This window comes from Erpetoichthys calabaricus, chromosome 10 (assembly GCF_900747795.2).
Source record: "Erpetoichthys calabaricus chromosome 10, fErpCal1.3, whole genome shotgun sequence".
Taxonomy (NCBI): Eukaryota; Metazoa; Chordata; class Cladistia; order Polypteriformes; family Polypteridae; genus Erpetoichthys; species Erpetoichthys calabaricus.
This window is the reverse complement of record NC_041403.2, coordinates 106,348,023-106,367,887: the sequence shown is the minus strand read 5'-3', so window position 1 is coordinate 106,367,887 and position 19,865 is coordinate 106,348,023. Positions and strand designations below refer to the sequence as shown.

At 36.4% G+C, this 19,865-nt stretch overlaps 1 protein-coding gene across 1 annotated transcript in view; it reads left to right on the top strand.

Moving 5' to 3' along the window:
* The window catches only part of slc2a4rg (SLC2A4 regulator), a 177,612-nt gene that overhangs the window by 140,167 nt on the left and 17,580 nt on the right, over window positions 1-19,865 (top strand). The window contains exons 3-5 of the mRNA XM_028811713.2: window positions 6,884-6,990; window positions 7,569-7,798; window positions 13,858-13,958. Coding sequence (XP_028667546.1) covers window positions 6,884-6,990; window positions 7,569-7,798; window positions 13,858-13,958 — 438 coding nt within the window. The remainder of the gene's footprint in view (window positions 1-6,883; window positions 6,991-7,568; window positions 7,799-13,857; window positions 13,959-19,865) is intronic.

Here is a 19,865-nt window from a genome sequence, read left to right as displayed (position 1 = left end):
CATCATGCTGTGGGGATGTTTTTAGGCGGCAGGAACTGGGAGACTAGTCAGGATAAAGGGAAAGATGACTGCAGCAATGTACAGAGACATCCTGGATGAAAACCTGCACCAGAGCGCTCTTGACCTCAGACTGGGGCGACGGTTCATCTTTCAGCAGGACAACGACCCTAAGCACACAGCCAAGATATCAAAGGAGTGTCTTCAGGACAACTCTGTGAATGTCCTTGAGTGGCCCAGACTTGAATCCGATTGAACATCACTGGAAAGATCTTAAAATGGCTGTGCACCGACGCTTCCCATCCAACCTGATGGAGCTTGAGAGGTGCTGCAAAGAGGAATGGGCGAAACTGGCCAAGGATAGGTGTGCCAAGCTTGTGGCATCATATTCAAAAAGACTTGGGGCTGTAATTACTGCCAAAAGTGCATCGACAAAGTATTGAGCAAAGGCTGTGAAAACTTATGTACATGTGACTTCTCCGTTTTTTTTATTTTTAATAAATTTGCAAAAACCTAATGACACTTTATTCATGTTGTCATTATGGGGTGTTGTGTGCAGAATTCTGAGGAAAAAAATGAATTTAATCCATTTTGGAATAAGGCTGTAACATAACAAAAGGCGGAAAAAGTGATGCGCTGTGAATACTTTCTGGATGCACTGTGTGTGTGTATATATATATATATATATATATATATAATATTTATATAATATTTATATAAATATACACACATGTACTGCACGATAATTTATATATATATAATATATATTTATATATAGATTTATGTGTGTGTGTGTACTGTATATGTTACATAGTTTACTGTCAAATAATGCAAAGAGTACATGACAAGTGTTTCGCCCTTATTTGGGCTCATCAGGCGTACACACTCCACTGCATCTCCTCGCGGGGATCGAACCTCGGACGTCATATATTTATTTTATTTATTTATATTTCTGTTGTGTTGTTATTTATTCTATTATGATTTAGTCAAAAATGCATAAATAATCTTTCATTCTTGCACTCCTCTAAGTCATCCCCCCCCCCCATTTTCTTTTTTATGACTTTCATTGGTTATTTTTTATTCTAGTGCAATTCGTACAAACTCTACAAAGCAAAATCATAGATTATCTTTAGAAAATTAGGCTGACTTTTGCAGTGAGATCTTCCTGATTAAGTTTCCTGCATTTATTTCTCCCCCCTTTTCCGGTTGTGGTTTTGGCACTTTCTGTTGAGCAAAGGCACATGTCCAGTGGATGGCTGCAGGCATTATTTTCTAACAGTTTCTCAAACACAAGATGTGCTGTCAGAACAGGGTCTTGATATCCGGGAGTGGCAGACTGAGGAATGACCAAGTAATCAAGCAATACTGCCCTAAGCTGAATTCAGGGGCAAAACAACATTAGTTAACAACCTTATAATTTTGCGAGAGAGACTGTTTTGAGTTTACCCTCCTGAATCTTCACTCACTATACTGTTAAGTTGCCTTGTCAATAGACCTGCAGCATTGAGACTGGCAGCATTGGGATTCTGTAGTTGCAAAACTGGTAAAATGAGTAGTAGTGGCAATGGAGGGGTAAACTGCTACCACTTTTCATTATTGTTAGTTTATATTACGAATGTTGCATCTATATTTCATTTCCAAATTATAGAAAAATGGCTCATTATTTCACAAGTTAAATTTTGTAATAACATCTTTTCAATTATTATTTTATTAGTATTATTTTTCAGAATTTATAAGCAAGTCTAGTTGAAGTGAAAGGTTTTCTTGAAGTGGTTGCAGTACAGAACTGGCCAAAGTAGTATTTGGCATGAATGAATGAAGATGATATACTATAAAGCACTCCGGGAATGTATGGATGATGAGCAGCATTAACTTTTAGTTTCTGTATAAGACTAGACCTTAGGTAACCAAATGAGAATCACACAGAGCAAAGAATCTTAGGGTGTACTCACACTGGCAATTTGTTCCATGCCTGAGCATATTTGACCTCATGTGATCATGCAAAGTCTAGTTTGTTTGACTAGTGTGATCGCTCTGTGCTGGGCAAACTATACCATGCCCCATTGCCCACTTGGAAGAGGTGGGCTCGAGCATGATTCATTAGCTTTCAGGAACAGTGTGATCACTAAACGTGCTGAGCACGGAAAATGGACATAATGTCAATGATGCAACAAGTCAGTTAGTGCAATTTCTTCTCATTCAATAAAATTTGAGCTAAAAACAGGTTTTTATTCCCACCTTTTTTTTTTTTTTTTTTTGTTCTTTATTTCGTCTTATACGATTTCTCGTATTAGAAATTTGTTAGTTTTCGCATACCCCTTGGGGTCAGAGCGCAGGGTCAGCCATTGTACAGCGCCCCTGGAGCAATTACAGGTTAAGGGTCTTGCTCAAGGGCCCAGCAGAGTAGGATCTCTTTTGGCAGTGACGGGGATTCGAACCGGCAACCTTCTGGATACCAGCGCAGATCCTTAACCTCAGAGCCACCACTCCACCCCGTTACACATGAATGTGAATTGTATTTGGCAAGAAAAGCTGCAAATTTCTCCCTTAACATCATTTTTCTCCATAAAAATCTTCTTGTACGTGCAGCACGGTTAACAGCTAAATGCTTGCGCTGTGCACTCAGTAAATCTATAAGAGGGTAGAGTGTTATCCTGCCCTAAACAACTCCAAAACAATCACAAAATAAGCAAAATCATTTTGACATGCATGGTGTCACTCCGTGTTCGGATCTTGTTTTGGCTTTACACAAAGTCACATGGAGATGATGAAAGCATGCCCAGGCCCAGAATGTTAAGTGCAGTGTGAGTGCAGGCCAGCAGGGGAGTAGGGAGGGGGTACAATCACACTTGGTCATGGTATGGAGCAAATGTACCTAGTGTGAGTACACCTTTACAGAATGTGACAATTGGTGAGCATTTATGTTAAGCACTAACATGTATTTATTTATGTCTACTTAGAAAAAGTAGAGTAAAACCTAGGTTGAAGTGGTATTGTGAAAGGAATGTATAAATTGTAACACTGTATTTGCTAACATTAGCTGTACTTTGTACTTGACTTCCTAATTTGAAGCTGCACGTTTTGGGAGTGAATGGGGAAATTCCCACTTCTGTAGGCAATATATATCTCATGCTAAATTGCTACATTTGTTGACTTGCCAAGTCATCCAGTAGTTGCACCTAATTAAAGGTGTGATCTAAGTCACTAAAGTACAACGAACAATTGTGTGTGTTTAATGACCTCCATTGTAAATTGTTTGTAATACCCCTTTATTTTTGACTGTCAAATTTATACTTTTTTTTATATAAATAAGGCTGTCTTGTTTACAGTGTGCTGTACATAATTCATTGTAATGTTGTGCCAGACATGAAGGTAAAAAGGTTTTATTTTCATCAAAAAACAGACATTTTCTTGGCATCATTTAATGAAGATTGATTTTTCTCTCCAACAGAAGTCATCTCAATGAAATTCAGATATGTGCAGTGCTATTATAATTTTTATACTAGCCAAAGTACCCAGTGTTGTCTGAGTGTAAATAAATGGGAGAAAAATTTGGTTCAGACATTGTTGTGTGATTGGTAAACAAACAAACAGACAACCAAATAAATATCCATACAGCTTGAATTATTTTTATATATTTTTATATATAGATTTAAAAGGTTTCAATGTTAAACATTGTTTTAACGAGCAATTATTCAACCAAGTAAGTCATCTGGGTATAATTGTTGACTTTATTCTGTGTAAATACTTATCTGCTGTAGAATAAAACACTAAGGTGTGTGTGTCCGGTCCCTCAGAACCATCTGATTAGTCAGTTTGGCTTTGGTGACATGATGAAAGAGGAAGAGTGAGTGTGAGATGCTCGAGGATGAGTAAAAGGCACCTACTGAGAGAGTTGCCTTTAAAGACAGAAAGTATGTGTGTGAGAAAGGTGCCTTGAACTTCAACTTTTCGAAGTGTGTAGCTCCTCTTCTCTGCTGTTTGCCGTGGTTTATAGACCTCCTGTAATTAATGATACTTTCATCTCTGAATTCTCTCATCTCTTGGCTGATATCATCTTCTCGCATGATAAAGTTTTTATTGTTGGTGATTTCAACATTCATGTTTCTTGTCAATCGAAACCTTTGGTCAATGACTTTTTATCACTTTTGAACTCATTTGATTTTATACAGCATATTAATACGCCAACCCACTGTCTCGGTCACACCCTCGATCTCATACTTACTCGTGATATTTCAGTGAATAATATTGATTTATGTGATGCTTCTTTTACTGATCATTTTTCTATAATGATGGATCTGAATATTACTGTTGATTTCCCGACTAATAGCTGTCCCCCACGCTGCTCGCGCTTTTTAAATTCTTCTATTATATCTGATTTTAACACCATTTCCTCTAGTCTTTATGTGCATGACCGAAATAATGGTATCGATGATTCTGTCGTAAAATTTAATTCTTCCTGTAAAACAATTTTAGACTCAATTGCTCCGCCCAAGATACGAAGTAATAAGGGTAGACCTGCTCCCTGGCTAAATGAAAATACACAATCATTGCGCCGCGCCTGTCGAACTGCTGAACGGTGTTGGAAAAAAGATGGACTGATTGTCTCAAAACAGATTTTTAGGACTTCTCTTTTCAATTTCCAGGCTGAAGTTAAGCTAACGAAACAAAACTTCTTTGCCGATTTAGTATCCCGGCACTCAAAGAATCCTAGGGTCTTATTTAATTCAATTAATGCAGCCATTCACCCCCATTCTGTGATGGGATCAAATAGCATTGTTCATTCATTTGACCAGTTTCTATCATTCTTTCTCAGCAAAATCGATACTATCCGCCGTGGCATTGTTCAAACGGGCTATGAACTTTCTACTGTTAATCATGACATTGTCTTAGAATCCTTTGATCTAGTCTCACTTTCACAGCTAAAAAGAACTATTGACACCCTTAAACCAGCCCCCAGTCCTCTGGATATTGTACCACCACGTCTCTTGGTGGAAGCCTTTGATGTGTTGGGCCCACCCTTATTAGCCATCATCAATGATTCTATTAGTTTGGGAGTTGTGCCCTCATGCTGCAGTCCGTCCCCGTCTAAAAAGGCAGAATTAGATCCTGGCGTTTTAGCCAATTTTCGTCCAATTTCCCAACTGCCATTTCTGGCTGAAATTCTAGAAAGAATTATTTATAATCAATTGGTTGATCACCTTAACTCCAATAATTTATTTGAGATCTACCAATCTGGCTTTAGGCGTTATCATAGTGTTGAAACGGCACTCCTGAAAGTGTTCAATGGCATCTCTCTTATTACTGACTCAGGTGATGCGGCAGTCCTTCTCCTCCTTGACCTGTCCGTTGCCTTTGAGACTATTGACCATGAGATATTGCTGTTGTGGCTTGAACATCTTGTTGGGCTTAAAGGGGCTGCTCTTCGCTGGTTTAGGTCATTTTTAACTGGTAGACACTTTTCAGTGACTTTTAATTCCTCTTCTTCATCTACTGCTCCTCTTAAATATGGTGTTCCTCAGGGATCCATTTTGGGTCCTATTTCATTCTCCATATACCTTCACCCTATTGGAGCGATTTTTAGGAAATTTAACATTTCTTTTCACTGCTATGCTGATGATACTCAGGTTCATATTGTCTGCAACTCTACAACAAATCAACTCCACAACTGTCTGTCTGAACTAAGATCCTGGATGGCTAATAATTTTCTTGATCTAAATCAAAATAAAATGGAGGTGCTTATAGTGGGTCCATCAGCTAAAGCCCAAATTGGTCTTGGACTTCTCGACTCTTTCTCTGTCTTTTCCAAACCTCAAGTCCGCAATCTTGGTGTTACCTTTGATAGTAACCTCTCTTTAGAGAAACAAGTAAATTCCGTAGTCAAGAGTTGCTTTTTCCAACTTCGTCTATTAGGTAAGATAAAGCCTTTTTTTTATCTTCTAGGGATCTTGAGATAGCTACTCATGCGTTTATTTTTTCTCACCTCGATTACTGCAACTCGCTGTATTCTGGGATTAACAAATTTCTGATACACAGGTTACAGTTGGTCCAAAATGCTGCCGCTCGCTTTCTGGTTGGGGCAAGAAAGTATGACTCTGTTTCTCCTATTTTAGCTTCTTTACGCTGGCTGCCTGTCAGTTTTCGAATTGATTTTAAAATCTTGCTGCTAGTTTTTAAATCTTTACATGGGTTTGCTCCTGCCTGTTTATCTGAACTGTGTGTTTTACATCAGCCATCTAGAGTGCTTAGATCTTCTGGTCAGCTGTCTCTGGTTGTCCCTGATACCAAGTGTAAAACCAAGGGGAACAGGACTTTTGCAGCTGCTGCGCCTCACCAGTGGAACTCTTTACCTCATCATATAAAGGAGTCATCTACAATTGAACTGTTTAAAACAAGACTAAAGACTCATTTCTATTCACTTGCATTCCGTGACCTTCAGTAATACTGATGGTTTCCTCTTTGTGATTGTATAACATTACTTCTATTTTTTATGTATTTTATTTTATGTTCATGTATTTATTTATGTTTTGTGTTAATTTGTTTTGTTTTTCTTTTATTCTATTATTGTAAAGCACTTTGGCCACAGCATTACTATGTTGTTTTAAATGTGCTATATAAATAAATTAACATTGACAAAATAAGGTGAAAGTCTGAGAAGCAGGCTTTATAGAAACACTATTGAGAAAATGAGTGCCGCTGAAGAGAGGTTCAGACACATGCAAATAAAATTACTTGTCATTGACAGGTGCAATGGCTAGTTTTTTGTAATTCTAGATTTGTATGGCTTTGGATTATTAATAGATAACTAAATTTCTGTCTGTATTTTAATTTAAGCCCAACAGGTAACTAAGTCACTCATGTAAAGCTTCATATGATGTTATTATAGGGCACCAGCTGGGCATGCTGATATGGAGGTGATGGCAGCCACTATCTTGACCAGCCTTTCTAGCAGTCCTTTAGTCCTAAGTCCTCCCTCAGGAACCCCTGCAACAGGTATCAACATTGATCATTCAAAACTGTTTGTTGTGCCAAAGCAATATATATGTTTTCAGATTTTAGTTATTTCTCAGCTTTTGATACTTTTTTCATTCATAAGATGCTACTTAAAAAAAAAAATACAAAAAAAGAATATCACTTATAGTGGTATTTTAATATTAGTGGTTATTATCAGCTACTGCTATAGATTCAGTATAGTTGTAGATAATTTAGAGCACTCATGTATAAATAAAAACTTTTTAATATTTGAGATTTATCAAAACTGTTCTGTTTTTTTCTGTAAACCTCTTTTCATCTTAATAGTAATTATATAAAATTTTAATATACCTGCTTAAACTAAGTGAAAAATTTAAACATCAGAACCGAATACTTAATATTAATGCCAGATTTTAAGATACTAAGCTGATTTTAAGATACTAAGCTATCTGTGGAAACAAGGCATTTTTTTTTAAATAATCATTTATTTCTGTATATATTATTGTTATTTTCTACCTTTCCTTGGTCTTTGCCAGTTTTTCATGGTGCCTGGCACTTCAGCTGGTACTTTGTTTCATTCAGATTTCTTTAACTTGCAGACCCTTGCATTCGTGGGTGGAAGGAGGCCCTGTCTGCTAGCTATAGCAGCTCCACAAGTGGAAACTGGAGCTGGGACACAAGTGATCACTCTGTTCCATCCACACCATCTCCTCCACTCTCCAATGATGTCAACAAGAATTACATGTTGTCGTGTCAATCTGATGACAATATTGATGAATCGGAGACCACACACTTTCTCTTTGAGGATCCAATCCCCAGGAAAAGAAAGGTGAATTGGAAAGTTCACATTGAAATTTCTGTTAAAATGGCTTATTAATTAGTAATATTAGAAATATAGCCAGTGTTCTTATATAGCTAGAATGTATTGTATGTGAAAGGAATTTGTGATTATTTATTGGTTTTCATCATTTTTAATTTTAGTTACAAAGTACATTTGGTACGCTGAACCCATACATCACCATTACTTTTAATACTCTTTCAGAGAATCGTTAAGTAAATCTGATAAAACATAATTTGAAAAAGTAGCTTGTTTACTGACGCATCTTTATTTTTTCTGTGTGAAATATAATGTTTCTGTGAAAGCAGCAGAGGCAGCTGTTCTCCGGGTTCTATAATGGTCCGCAGTGGTGAAGCAGGAGCTGAGTCTAAAGAAAATATCCTCGGTTTACCAGTTCATCTCCATCCCTGTCCTTAATTGTGGTCATGAGTTGTGGATAATGACCAAAAGAATGAGATTGCGAGTACAAGTGGCAGGGAAGAAGTTTCATCTCAGGTTGATCCTCCATGCAGTTAATGGACTGACACTCCATGATAGGGTAAAAAGCATAGTAATTTGATAGAGCTTCAGTGTAGTCTAGGGTTTTGCAGTATGCTGGTACAGGAAAATAGGAAAAATAATGAAACCCCAAATTTTAAAACATTACAGTAACAGCATTACAGATTATTGGTACCAGAAGTAAATGTCTGCATCTACTCGACCCCCCTCTTACTCCCTTTTGACATTCAGTAGAGTGGAAGGGAAAATGTTCCTAGATGTGCTGAAAATTTCATGAAACCACAAGCTTTCAACGCAATGAAGACTTCATGGTGGAACCCTGTCAACCCAACCCCATTGCTTTGAGGTACTGGCAACTTCACAGGGGACAACCCCGCCTTATTACATTGATGCGATCAATACATCACAGGGTACTAAACCCCCTTGTTGCTTCAGAACCATTTAGATACCAGTACTGAGGTTTGAAAGCTGGTATCAATACCAAAGTCACAGTTTTAGGAGCCAGTTGAGGTGGTTTGTAATGTCCACAGGCGGCTCCCTCTAGAGCTTCATCCCACTAGGCGGAGACTCTGCAGCAGAATCAGAACACACTGCAGTGATAATATCTCTCTGCTGACTTGGGAATGCCTAGGTCTTCCCCAGGAAGAGCTGGAATCTGTAGCTGGGGACAGGGAGGTATGGGCCGACCTACTTGGCTTGCTGCTACCGTGACCCTCACCAGGAAAAGCAATTGATGAGATTAGATGTTGGGTACAAGAACAAAATAATAGGACACTTAAAGAAGGACATTATTTTAGTCTGTTTTTTTGCACCTGTACAATTTTTTTGTATTGAACTGTTACTATCACTATAACTGCACATTGTATTGTTTCCTTCTGAAAATGATTTTAATGAATTATGACATTAACAAAAACACTGTTAAACTGTATAGTACTTAGTTTTATAAGCAGGAATATTACAGTATAGATCATTCTGGTAATTCTTAAACAGTTCATTGCTCAGACTTAATGTTTAGTCTCAATCTGTAGTTTTATATTATCTTATGCTATTTCCAGAATTGTTGTGCAGCATGACTTAACAATTGTCAACTAACAGCTGAGTAAGACAGTTATGCCAAAATATCTAAATGCCATGCACAACTGTTTGTGCCTTGTCACAGATAGGGTATTACAGTTAAAAATCCATCAAAGCTTCACTACTGTCACTGAAATTGGGACAAGTTATACATCCCAGTTCTTACATATGCTTGTGGATAGCAGTTTTAGAAAGCCAGAAGATACTGTATGTGAATATTTTTGCTGAGCACATGATTTCCTTTAGAGCATCACAGTACCCATTTATTAATGGGATTTTTTGGAAAATTTAATGCTCAATGCCATAAAGTTAGGAAATTTATGGAATGGAAGTAAGACCATAAATTTAGGTTGATGCAAGGTCTCCATAGTCAGTGGGTTCAATCTAGTCAAACACCTGCGAGGTAATATGAAATAAACTATTGAAACATGAAATACATAGGTGATCTGAAAATAGTATAGAGTGTATTTTGGTTAACGTTGGCCAACATTTTTGTTCCAAACCTTCAACACCTTATTGTGCCCCTGCCTCAGTAAACTGAAACTGTACTCTATGCAACTGAAGCGTAACTTGTTTAGGTATGCATAATAAAGAGATTTAATGTACAGTATTGCTGTTCTTTAAAAGAGCAAAAGTTTAAGATCATAGGTGCATATTTTATAAAGTTTTTATAGTGAGTTGTTCATATCCTAATTTGGTGCTCCAGTTACAATTTTGCCAGAATAAGTTATACCAAAGTAGCACATGACATAATTTAAGACTTTGATATCGTTCTTCCATAACATTCAGCAGGCAATGAGTGTGATGCAAACAACTCCAGTCTATAACATTTAATGCCTGGATGTCATCCAGATTCTTAAACAGGAGCCCAAGCCCACTAAGCTTCTGAAAGGTGCAAAAATCCCAAATTCCATTTATTTTTTTCCATAGTTGGTTAAAAATATATTCAATTAAAATAGTACATTACTGCAAAATCCAAAGCCATACACACATATACATAGAGCAGACCGCCCCCTTCAGTCTACTTAAAAACAAATTCCTGTATGGCTTGTGTTCTCTAAAATTTCTATCACATTATTTATGATCCTTAACTAATGTGTACAGTGCAACAGGTCTTGGGGAAAGAACTCTGGAATTATAGAATGCCACGGGTGGTACTTCTACTTTTAAAATACCTGTACAGCAACTCTCCAAGCGCATTAAGGTAGATGGTGAATTGATGGAGTGTTTCTAAATCATATTGGGAGTTTGGCAAAAACTGTAACGTATCTCTGTACTCTGTGCAAACTGCGGTGATGAGAGAGGCACTGGAGTATCAGGAAACAGTCAAGCACAGTATTAGAATGGCTTTGGCTACATTTGGGAAAATAAGCAAGATTCAGGAAAAAAAGCAAATATATTGCAAAACACAAAAACTATGTGAAGTAGTTGCAATCTATGTGTTGCTATATGGATCAGAGTGCTGATGCCTATTGAAGACAGATAAGAACACTTTTTGCAAGAAAGAGTTAGCTGAGAAGAATATTGGTAATTTCACCAAAGCAACAAGATACAAAATGAAGTTATTAGCAAATATTAAAATGTAAAAGGTACATAAAGTGATGAGAGAGAGAGAGGGACTGGCATGGTTTGGAGATATAACAAGGATGGAAGAAAGGCAACTACCAGCTAAAGCAACTACTGTATATAGCCATGAAGACAGAGAGGAGAGCTCCATTTGGAAGATCTGATACACAGTATATTCGTTGAACAAAATGAGATTTATCATTGCAGTCATAGACCATAGACCATCATAGACCATTAACTAGGTCTAAGAATTAGCTTTATAGAAAATACCAATCAAGAATTAGAACCATAAAAAAGGAATGCTTATCCTTCAGGTTTTCAGTAATAGCTCCATGCACAGAAACAGGCTAAGCAAAATATTGATATTTAACCACATTCAAGGTCACTCATGAGTATTTAAAATGTTGAAATAAACACTACAAACATTATTTTAAATTTTAAAAAATAAAGAATTTGGAGACAACTTCTGCTGCAAGGTTGACCACATTTGACAAAGAAAAAACCTCATATATGACAAACAGAAATATTCACTGATGAATGGTGATTCTGAATGATTAAAATCTAGATATGGAGAAGTATATGAAAGTCAAAATGTTTTGGTAATGGTTTAGTACTTAATGGACTCCGTTCCATAATGATATTGCCCTAAAGGTTAGTGTTAGATATTGCATCCATCCATCCATCCATTTTCCAACCCGCTTAATCTGAACACAGGGTCACGGGGGTCTGCTGGAGCCAATCCCAGCCAACACAGGGCACAAGGCAGGAAACAATCCCGGGCAGGGTGCCAACCCACTGCAGGACACACACCCACACACCAAGCACACACTAGGGCCAATTTAGAATCGCCAATCCACCTAACCTGCATGTCTTTGGACTGTGGGAGGAAACCCATGCAGACACGGGGAGAACATGCAAACTCCACGCAGGGAGGACCCGGGAAGCGAACCCAGGTCTCCTAACTGCGAGGCAGCAGCGCTACCACTGCGCCACCGTGCCGCCCTGGATATTGCATTTTTGTCTTAATAAGTTGTGACCAACTTTCTTCTTTGCTAGGGAACATATAAGAACATTACCATAATGTGGTAAAAGTTGACTTGGGCTGGTAGAGAATGTCATGACAAAGTGATGGCAGATCTCAGACAAAAATGCAACTTGCTACAACTTCATTATAACCTATTATGAATCATGTAGGAGGGTTGTGTGATGTAGCCAAAATCATAAGTAACAGATTACCCCTTGAAAAGAACACACATTACTATGAAGCTTTAAAACAACCAGAAGGTTTGCAAGCCCACCAAAAATTTGTTTGGTCCTGTTCTAATTGTTTGATTCTCCCTCATAACAAAAAAGGTATTTTTGAAAATCCATCGAGAGAATTCAAACAAGCATTTCTAGTGGATTCAATATAGTATAATGATTCAATGTAGTATTACTAAGTGAGCCTTTGTGTTTTGTGTTGTAAATTATATTTTGTTTGTATGTATGTATGTATTTATTTATCTATTCGTTTATTATCACCTGACATGGTGTTCTTTTTCTAAAAACTAAAACTAATGTTGATCATGTGCATAAACTTAAATACAGTATATAAAAAACAAAATCATGCTTACTTTGTATGGTAAAGCATATGAATTGGTTTTCTGTACCTGCTATTTATTGTTTAATTAAATGTAGATGTAAATTGGGCTTGGCCTGTGAGTCATTATTAAATTACAAATAACAACTAGTCAGGGTTTAGTGATAAGTGAAAGGGTCATATATTCTCTTACAGAAATTTTTCCTTAAAAATAGTCTCAATAGGGCATTTTTACATCTACTAATACAGGGTGAGCCAAAAAGAAGTACCACATTTCAAATGTTTATTCTAAAAAAAATGCTACAAGATAAAATAAATTTCATTACGACATAAGAAAGGGTATATAAAATAGATTATTTTTTTCACTGTTTTAAAAATGTCTTCAAGGTGGTGGCCATCATTAGTGATGCACTCTTCAAGATGATTTCTGAACGGTTGCATGACTCGTTCGGCCATTTCAAGGGGAATAACAGCGATTTTGAGGCGAATAGCGTCCTTGAGGGTTTCAAGGTTTTGAGGTTGGTGTGTATCTATACCTTTTGACTTGTGATAGCTCCACAAGAGGAAATTGCATGGAGAAGATCAGGTGAACGTGAAGGCCATCCGACATCACCGCGCAGCGAGATCTGCTACCCCAGAAACATCTCCTGCAAAGCTTGCATGGATCTCAATGCAGTATGAGTTGTTGCTCCATCCTGTTGAAACCAGGCATCCACCACATCCGTTTCTTTCAGTTCAATAAGTTCTCTAGCATTTCAATGTAATGTTCTGAAGTGACGGTGACCGTTGCTCTCCCCTGCTCAAAAAAGTACGGGCCTACAATGCCAAATTCTGCAGTGGCGCAACAATCTGTAACACGCTCACTGTGCAGGGGTCTCTGATGAAGTTCACGAGGGTTGGTTTCAGCCCAGTACTGAAAGTTTTACTTATTCACGCAACCATTCAAATGGAAAAGCGCCTCATCACTGCACATGATGATGGCATGTCGGTTTGCAGAATGTTCGTGCACGACTCTCTACGGCTCTCCCAGTCTCTCTCGACAAGTTCTTGCACTATTTGAGAGCTGAGAATACATATCCTGTCATTTTAATTTAATTTTACACTGATGTATTGTATCTTTACACTTTAAATACATATCGGCTACTTTAATTTAAAATCAACTATGTACTAGAAATCATTTTGTCAAATAGCCGATAATGACTGAATGATTCATTGGCTTGCCACTGGACCCATAACATCTAAAAGAATTTAAAATGCTTAGCATAGCAGTTGTAATGATCTTGTGTGTGGTAAAGTAGTCTTGCACTGATAATTGTTACCTTATTTTCTACAGAATTCCATGAAAGTAATGTTCAAATGCTTATGGAAGAACTGTGAAAAGGTCCTCAGCACATCTTCAGGGATTCAGAGACATATTCGAACTATCCATCTTGGGTATGTGTTTAGATTCTTATATTCAACAAGCCAGAGAGCTTTATGCTGTCAGCAATGTTTGATTTCCAGTAAGGTTTGGCAATTGGTCATTCTGCTGTTATCTAAAAGGTATGATCCAGTTTCATAGCTGTCAGTACATTTTGCTTGTTACTCTTATCCTACTGTACATGTTTTGCAGTTCATTGATGAGTCTTTTTCTATTCTTTGATCTACTTTCAAAACCTGATTTTTAATATTTTTGTACATTTAATACATTTCTAAGTGTTTGTATTGAATCTTGTAACAGACATACTTTCTTACTTAGTTTTTCACAGATAAATCTTGTAAATTGCAAAAAATGAGTTGACTTTTGTGACCAGTGATTAATTGCTAACTGAATTTCTCCCTACTGATACATTTTTACAGTATGGCATAGTCTGTTTGGAATTTCATTTTAAAAGAAATTGTCTACCTTGATCCCTTGTTCAGGTTCACACCGCAGCCTTTAACACAAAAAAGGAGTAAAAAATCTGCAGATGCTTCTAAATTAATAATTGCACTGATAGTGAGGTAGAAGTATAAGATTTTCAAAGTAATGCTAAGAGAAGAGGCAGAAACAAAGTCAGAGAAGGGTCAAAACTGTAAGATCTACTACATAGTGTCGAGGCAAAACGAGAAGCAAAAAATCGCTAAGTCAAAAAATCACAGGCAATAATCAAACCCAAAAAAGAAACTAAGCGGAGACGGTAACAATCACAGTTTCGAGCATCAAAAGGTTTTTTGGAATCCTTGACTCAGATAGGAATATGATGTTATTGGTGACTTTTTGTGATCCGTCACTTCATTAATGAGTGTCATGACCTCTGAGGGCATGTCCCTTAGAACACAGGACCTGACCTAATAACAGGAAAGCAAAATAGTGGCAATCGTAAATAATCAAGATTGTAGCAAATAGATTTAACGAAACCTTCAAAATATGTGTTCAAACTTGTAAATTTAATGTGAAAAGAGCAGAAGGAATTCATAATGAACACATAACAATTACCAACATAATATAACTGATTAATTACATATTCATCTACTGTAGTAAATATGTTTTCAGAAATTACACTTCTGTATCTCTCTATTATAAAAGGAAATCCTGGGATGAGTCTTTCTCAGAAATAATTTCAACTCCCGCGAGAGATATCAGGTCCCATGAGATGAGACTTTTTGCCAAGAGATTTTGACAAGTCCGGCCCTCCTCTCAAACATTTGCAACCACGCCCACGGTCCAATCACTTCTCATTCGTGTAAATGCAATTGTCAGACACAATTCCTGCACTCTCGGCTCCAAGCAGGGTCGGAAATAAAAGACAGAGTAGAAGACAAATTAGAACGTCATAAAGAGGTTAAAAAATGTTGGCGCGATACACATGCAGAGCAGGTTAGAGATTATGAAAGTACTAAAGTTCGAAAGTCTCAAAAAACTGATAGTAAAGATTGCATTAGTGCAAACAAATGGAAATTATTACTCGGTGAAATATAACGGAGCAGTGAAAGAGATTGAATATATGGACATAAGTGATATGACAGAAGTATGTAGTTATTGTTCGGCATTAAACTTGAAGCTGAAGACTTGTAGATCGTCTAATTCGTGTTGCCATCAGGGAAAAGTAATGTTTCTTCATAATGAAGATGCTTATCCGCGAGAATTAAAAGATTCGTTGTTTGGTGAAAGTTAATTTCACATACGCGAGCGGCAGAGATGCAAAGTGGCTGGCGCGTAGCGTAGGCCCGAGCGTTGGCAAGTGAAGCAAGCAGCTGGCGAAGCCCCCTAGTCTCTTATAATAATTATCTACAAGCTGGGCACCTCTGACCATGTATACTTCTCACTTTAGACATATGTAAGCTCCTTAAAGAATGATTGATGAGCAGTGATATTTAATTCTTGTCTTATATGCTATATATAGTTGAGGTCCACAATTTGACCAAGCCAATCTACAATATTAACTTATGAGTGTCACTCACTCGGTGCAACTTCATAATGAATCTTCTCCTTAGTACAGTCTTACAGACTTTACCTGATTTTATTTGTGTAAACAGTATGCACTGTGCTGACTTTGAATAACTTACATCAAAACTATAATTCAGTGGAGCTTCACTGCAGCAGCCCCATGGTTCAACAATCTACACCTGAAACTCAGTATTTTATTTGTAGCAGATAGTATTGGAAAATTAGAACAACATGATCAGACCATTCAACATAACAAGCTTGCCAATCTTATTCACCTAGATTCTAAAATAGCATCTGCTTGAGATTTGAAGATCCCTAAAGTTCTGCTCTCTACCAAACTATTTTGAAATGTATTCCATGTCTGTATTTTTTGTGTGAAGAAAAACTTTCAAATGTTTGTGTAAAGTTTGCCCATGACAAGTTTCCATGTGTTTTCCTGCATTCTTGATAACACAACAGCAAGGATGTACAGTACTGTACTAATCCCCCTCATAATTTTTTCAAGCTTCTTTGAACTTTATCTAGCACTGCTATGTCTTATCTATAATATGGAGACCTAAACTGTACAGTGCACTCTAGGTGAGGCCTCTTTAGTGAGTTAGGTACCTTAAGCATTATCTCCCCTGTACTCTGCACATCATGCTTTACAACCTAACATTCTTCTTGATTGCTTCACATTCATCTTCTGAAGGCAATAAACACGACTACCCTTGTTCATCCAACCATATGTCCATTTTCTATCCAGCTTTTCTGTGCTAATGGCTAGTCTACAAATCTGACGGAATAAGCTGCTCCATGTGTTCATTTCAAAATACAATCTGTGCAGGCAATCAGAAGGTTGCCGGTTCAAGTCCTGTAAACGCCAGAAGTGACTCTACTGTGTTGAGCCCTTGAGCAAGGCCCTCAAACTTCAATTGTTTTGTCCTGGGTATGACATTAAACTTACAGGAAATACTTGGGGGTTGGTGACAGGATTAGCACTCTAGCCACCGTAAAAATCCTCACACTGTTCTAGTGTGGTCCCGAGGTGTCACGTGCTGCACTCGGGTCCCAATTCAGGTGGTTTGTGGTGTGGTGGGTGCATTAATGCGCTATAAGTGCATGCTCCCAACCCCTCTCTCTCTCTCTCTCTGTTAGTTGGCCAGGTATTCAAGTGACTTAGCTCACAATGCTTTGAAGAACAGGACCAATCTTTCAAATGATCAACACGTAATGAGTTAATAGAAGCACATCACTTCAGAGATGCATACTTAGTGGGTCTGTTAAAACTGCATACTTCAATCAACAAACACTACATTTGTTTCCTTTTTGGGTCCAAAGTAATGTTACTTAGTATAACTAAAATGTGACTATTGTTGTTCAAACACATGCAACACGTATTTAATTAATTTAGGCATAGTCTGTCTAGTTCAGTGACTAATTCTGGATTAGTACACTGAGCAGGCAATAACAAAGTCTGAACGGTTATGTGCAGTACATTGAAAATGACACAACGAAGGAAATGTGAAATAATGGATTAATCCACAAATGATGAGTCTGATTTTATAAAAGTAGCTTTAAAGTTCAAAGAAATAAAAGAAAAGGAAGGAGAGATTTAGAAACTTAAAGAACCAGGAGTTTGTAACATTTGAAACTTAAGTTTATTTGATTTGTCTATTAAATATTACCCTTCAGTAAGTGTTACTCTCTAGCTAATGTTTCCACCATGTGAATCTTTTATGCAAAGATTTTCTGGTGAAACTGATTTGAAAACTATGGTATTACAGAAGCAGATATAAAGAGTTTATGTAAATGAAAATATCCCAAATAATCTTAGTATTTACCAATTTATGTGGCACTGATATTATAACATTTACATTTTTACATTTACCTTTTTATTTTTTAGTCTTGATTTGATGCTGCATTTATTTTTTGGCTACTGAACAGAAAATACCAGTGAATAAATTTATTACATGCACATGCTATAATATATAAGTAGTTTGTAGTAATCGCATCATTCTTTATAACATTATTCTGACATTCCTAAATAAAGAATCTGCTTGATAAGACCAGAATGAAATCAATGCAATGTATACTTGATGATCCTTTATCTTGTGTAAGTATACATTTTAACAGGTATAAACTGACTTTGCTTATGTGATGCGAATGAGTTGGGGTCTTTGCCATGGCTGGGTCTGGACCAAAGAAAACTTATTGTTAGAGTATATCTAATCTGTTGAATGATCCCTCATATACAGTAACATTTGGATTAGTAGTGTTCTTTAACAAGTTCTGTTAACTGTTTGTTTTTGGTTTTTTTTGCAGTAATATTGATGATAGGATATATATATATATATATATATATATATATATATATATATATATATATATATATATATATATATATATATATATTGAATCAAAAATGCATTATTATCAAAATATTGATATATTATAGAAGAATATGATTCAGAAACACTAACAGTAACCATTTTTTAGTGTTGAATAAACTTTAGCATATCAGTAATTTTTAATATCTATATAGAATTATAAATTCAATAATAATTGATCAGAAAGGGAGACAGACTAGTTAACAACCAATAGCTAGAAAAACATTTAAGGAATAAGGCAACAGTAACATATACAGTATGTGAACTACAGAAATTTGTATTTGTTAATTTTCAGCATTAGCTATGTAAGGGAAACTGTCTCATTCTATCCATGCTGTAGAAAGAGTAGAAGAAAAATCTGCCACTATATACTCCATCAACTTGTCACAATATTTAGGAAAAAGCAAGACATTTTCTGCCAGGAATCTTTGACTATAACAAAATTACAGCCATCAGAAGTGTGTGTGTGAGTTTGATCTGTACTCACTACCATTGTCATTTGCATATTCCTCCAGCTTTGTATAAAAATGGACAACCATGTACCATCTATATCCCAGTTGTGAAGAAATGCACACTCTCCTAGAGGAAAAATTTTTTTTTTTCGATTAATGATAAGTTTGCAACTACTTGAGGTACATCAGTTTGGTTCAACACAATCCTAGGCAATTATTACATGTACATAGTTGTCAATTTCTGTCTGTTTTAAAGTTTTGGTCAAAACAATGTGTCAAGTAAGGATTAATTATATTGTTCATCCTTGCTTTTATGTTCATTGCTTTTACATATTAACTGTTCAACAATTAGTTAAATGCAACAGGTATCAACCATCAAAAAAAAAAAACTTTACTTTTATAAAACAAATGATTATTGTTTGCAAATTGTTGTGGTAGCTTAAGACTTTGATACAATTAAAAGTTATATTAAAAAAAAATCAGTCTCCTGACATTTATAATAAATATTGTATTGATGTTTTCTACTCGTGGCTAATTTTAGGAAGCATAAAGAAAAAATGTTTTGCATTCTAGCTTATCTAGCCAAGACATTTTTTTTGTCTGTGATAACTTGTCAGTGTTTCATTCCAATATCATATGTATGTGTTATGTCTGTACAACTTGGTTATTTGCACCATTGTATAAATGTAAACATTCATATTTATATAGAGAATCTTGTTTTGGTTGACCCATTCCTAAAGGGACAAATCTGAACTGTTTTTAATCTAATTATTCAGCAGAACTTGATATTCAAGCACAATAATATTCAGGCATTTCAGAGTGGGAAAGACCAGAGGTTGCATATTTATTGAATATGTACCTTCCAATGTAATAAATGTGGCAGGGATCTTGGTGACATAATATATTATTTTCTGTAATCATTTTCTTATTTTACAGGATTACATCAAAGTGCCAGTGAATGCCATTACTTGTGGTAGCTTATCCACGGAATCAAGCAATACTTACTATTGCTTCTCTTTTATTTTAAAGTGGGTGGTGAAACTCTGAAAATAATCATTTAGGAAATAGAAACAGAATAGAATGAAGTGATACCTTGGACATTGTAGAAAGA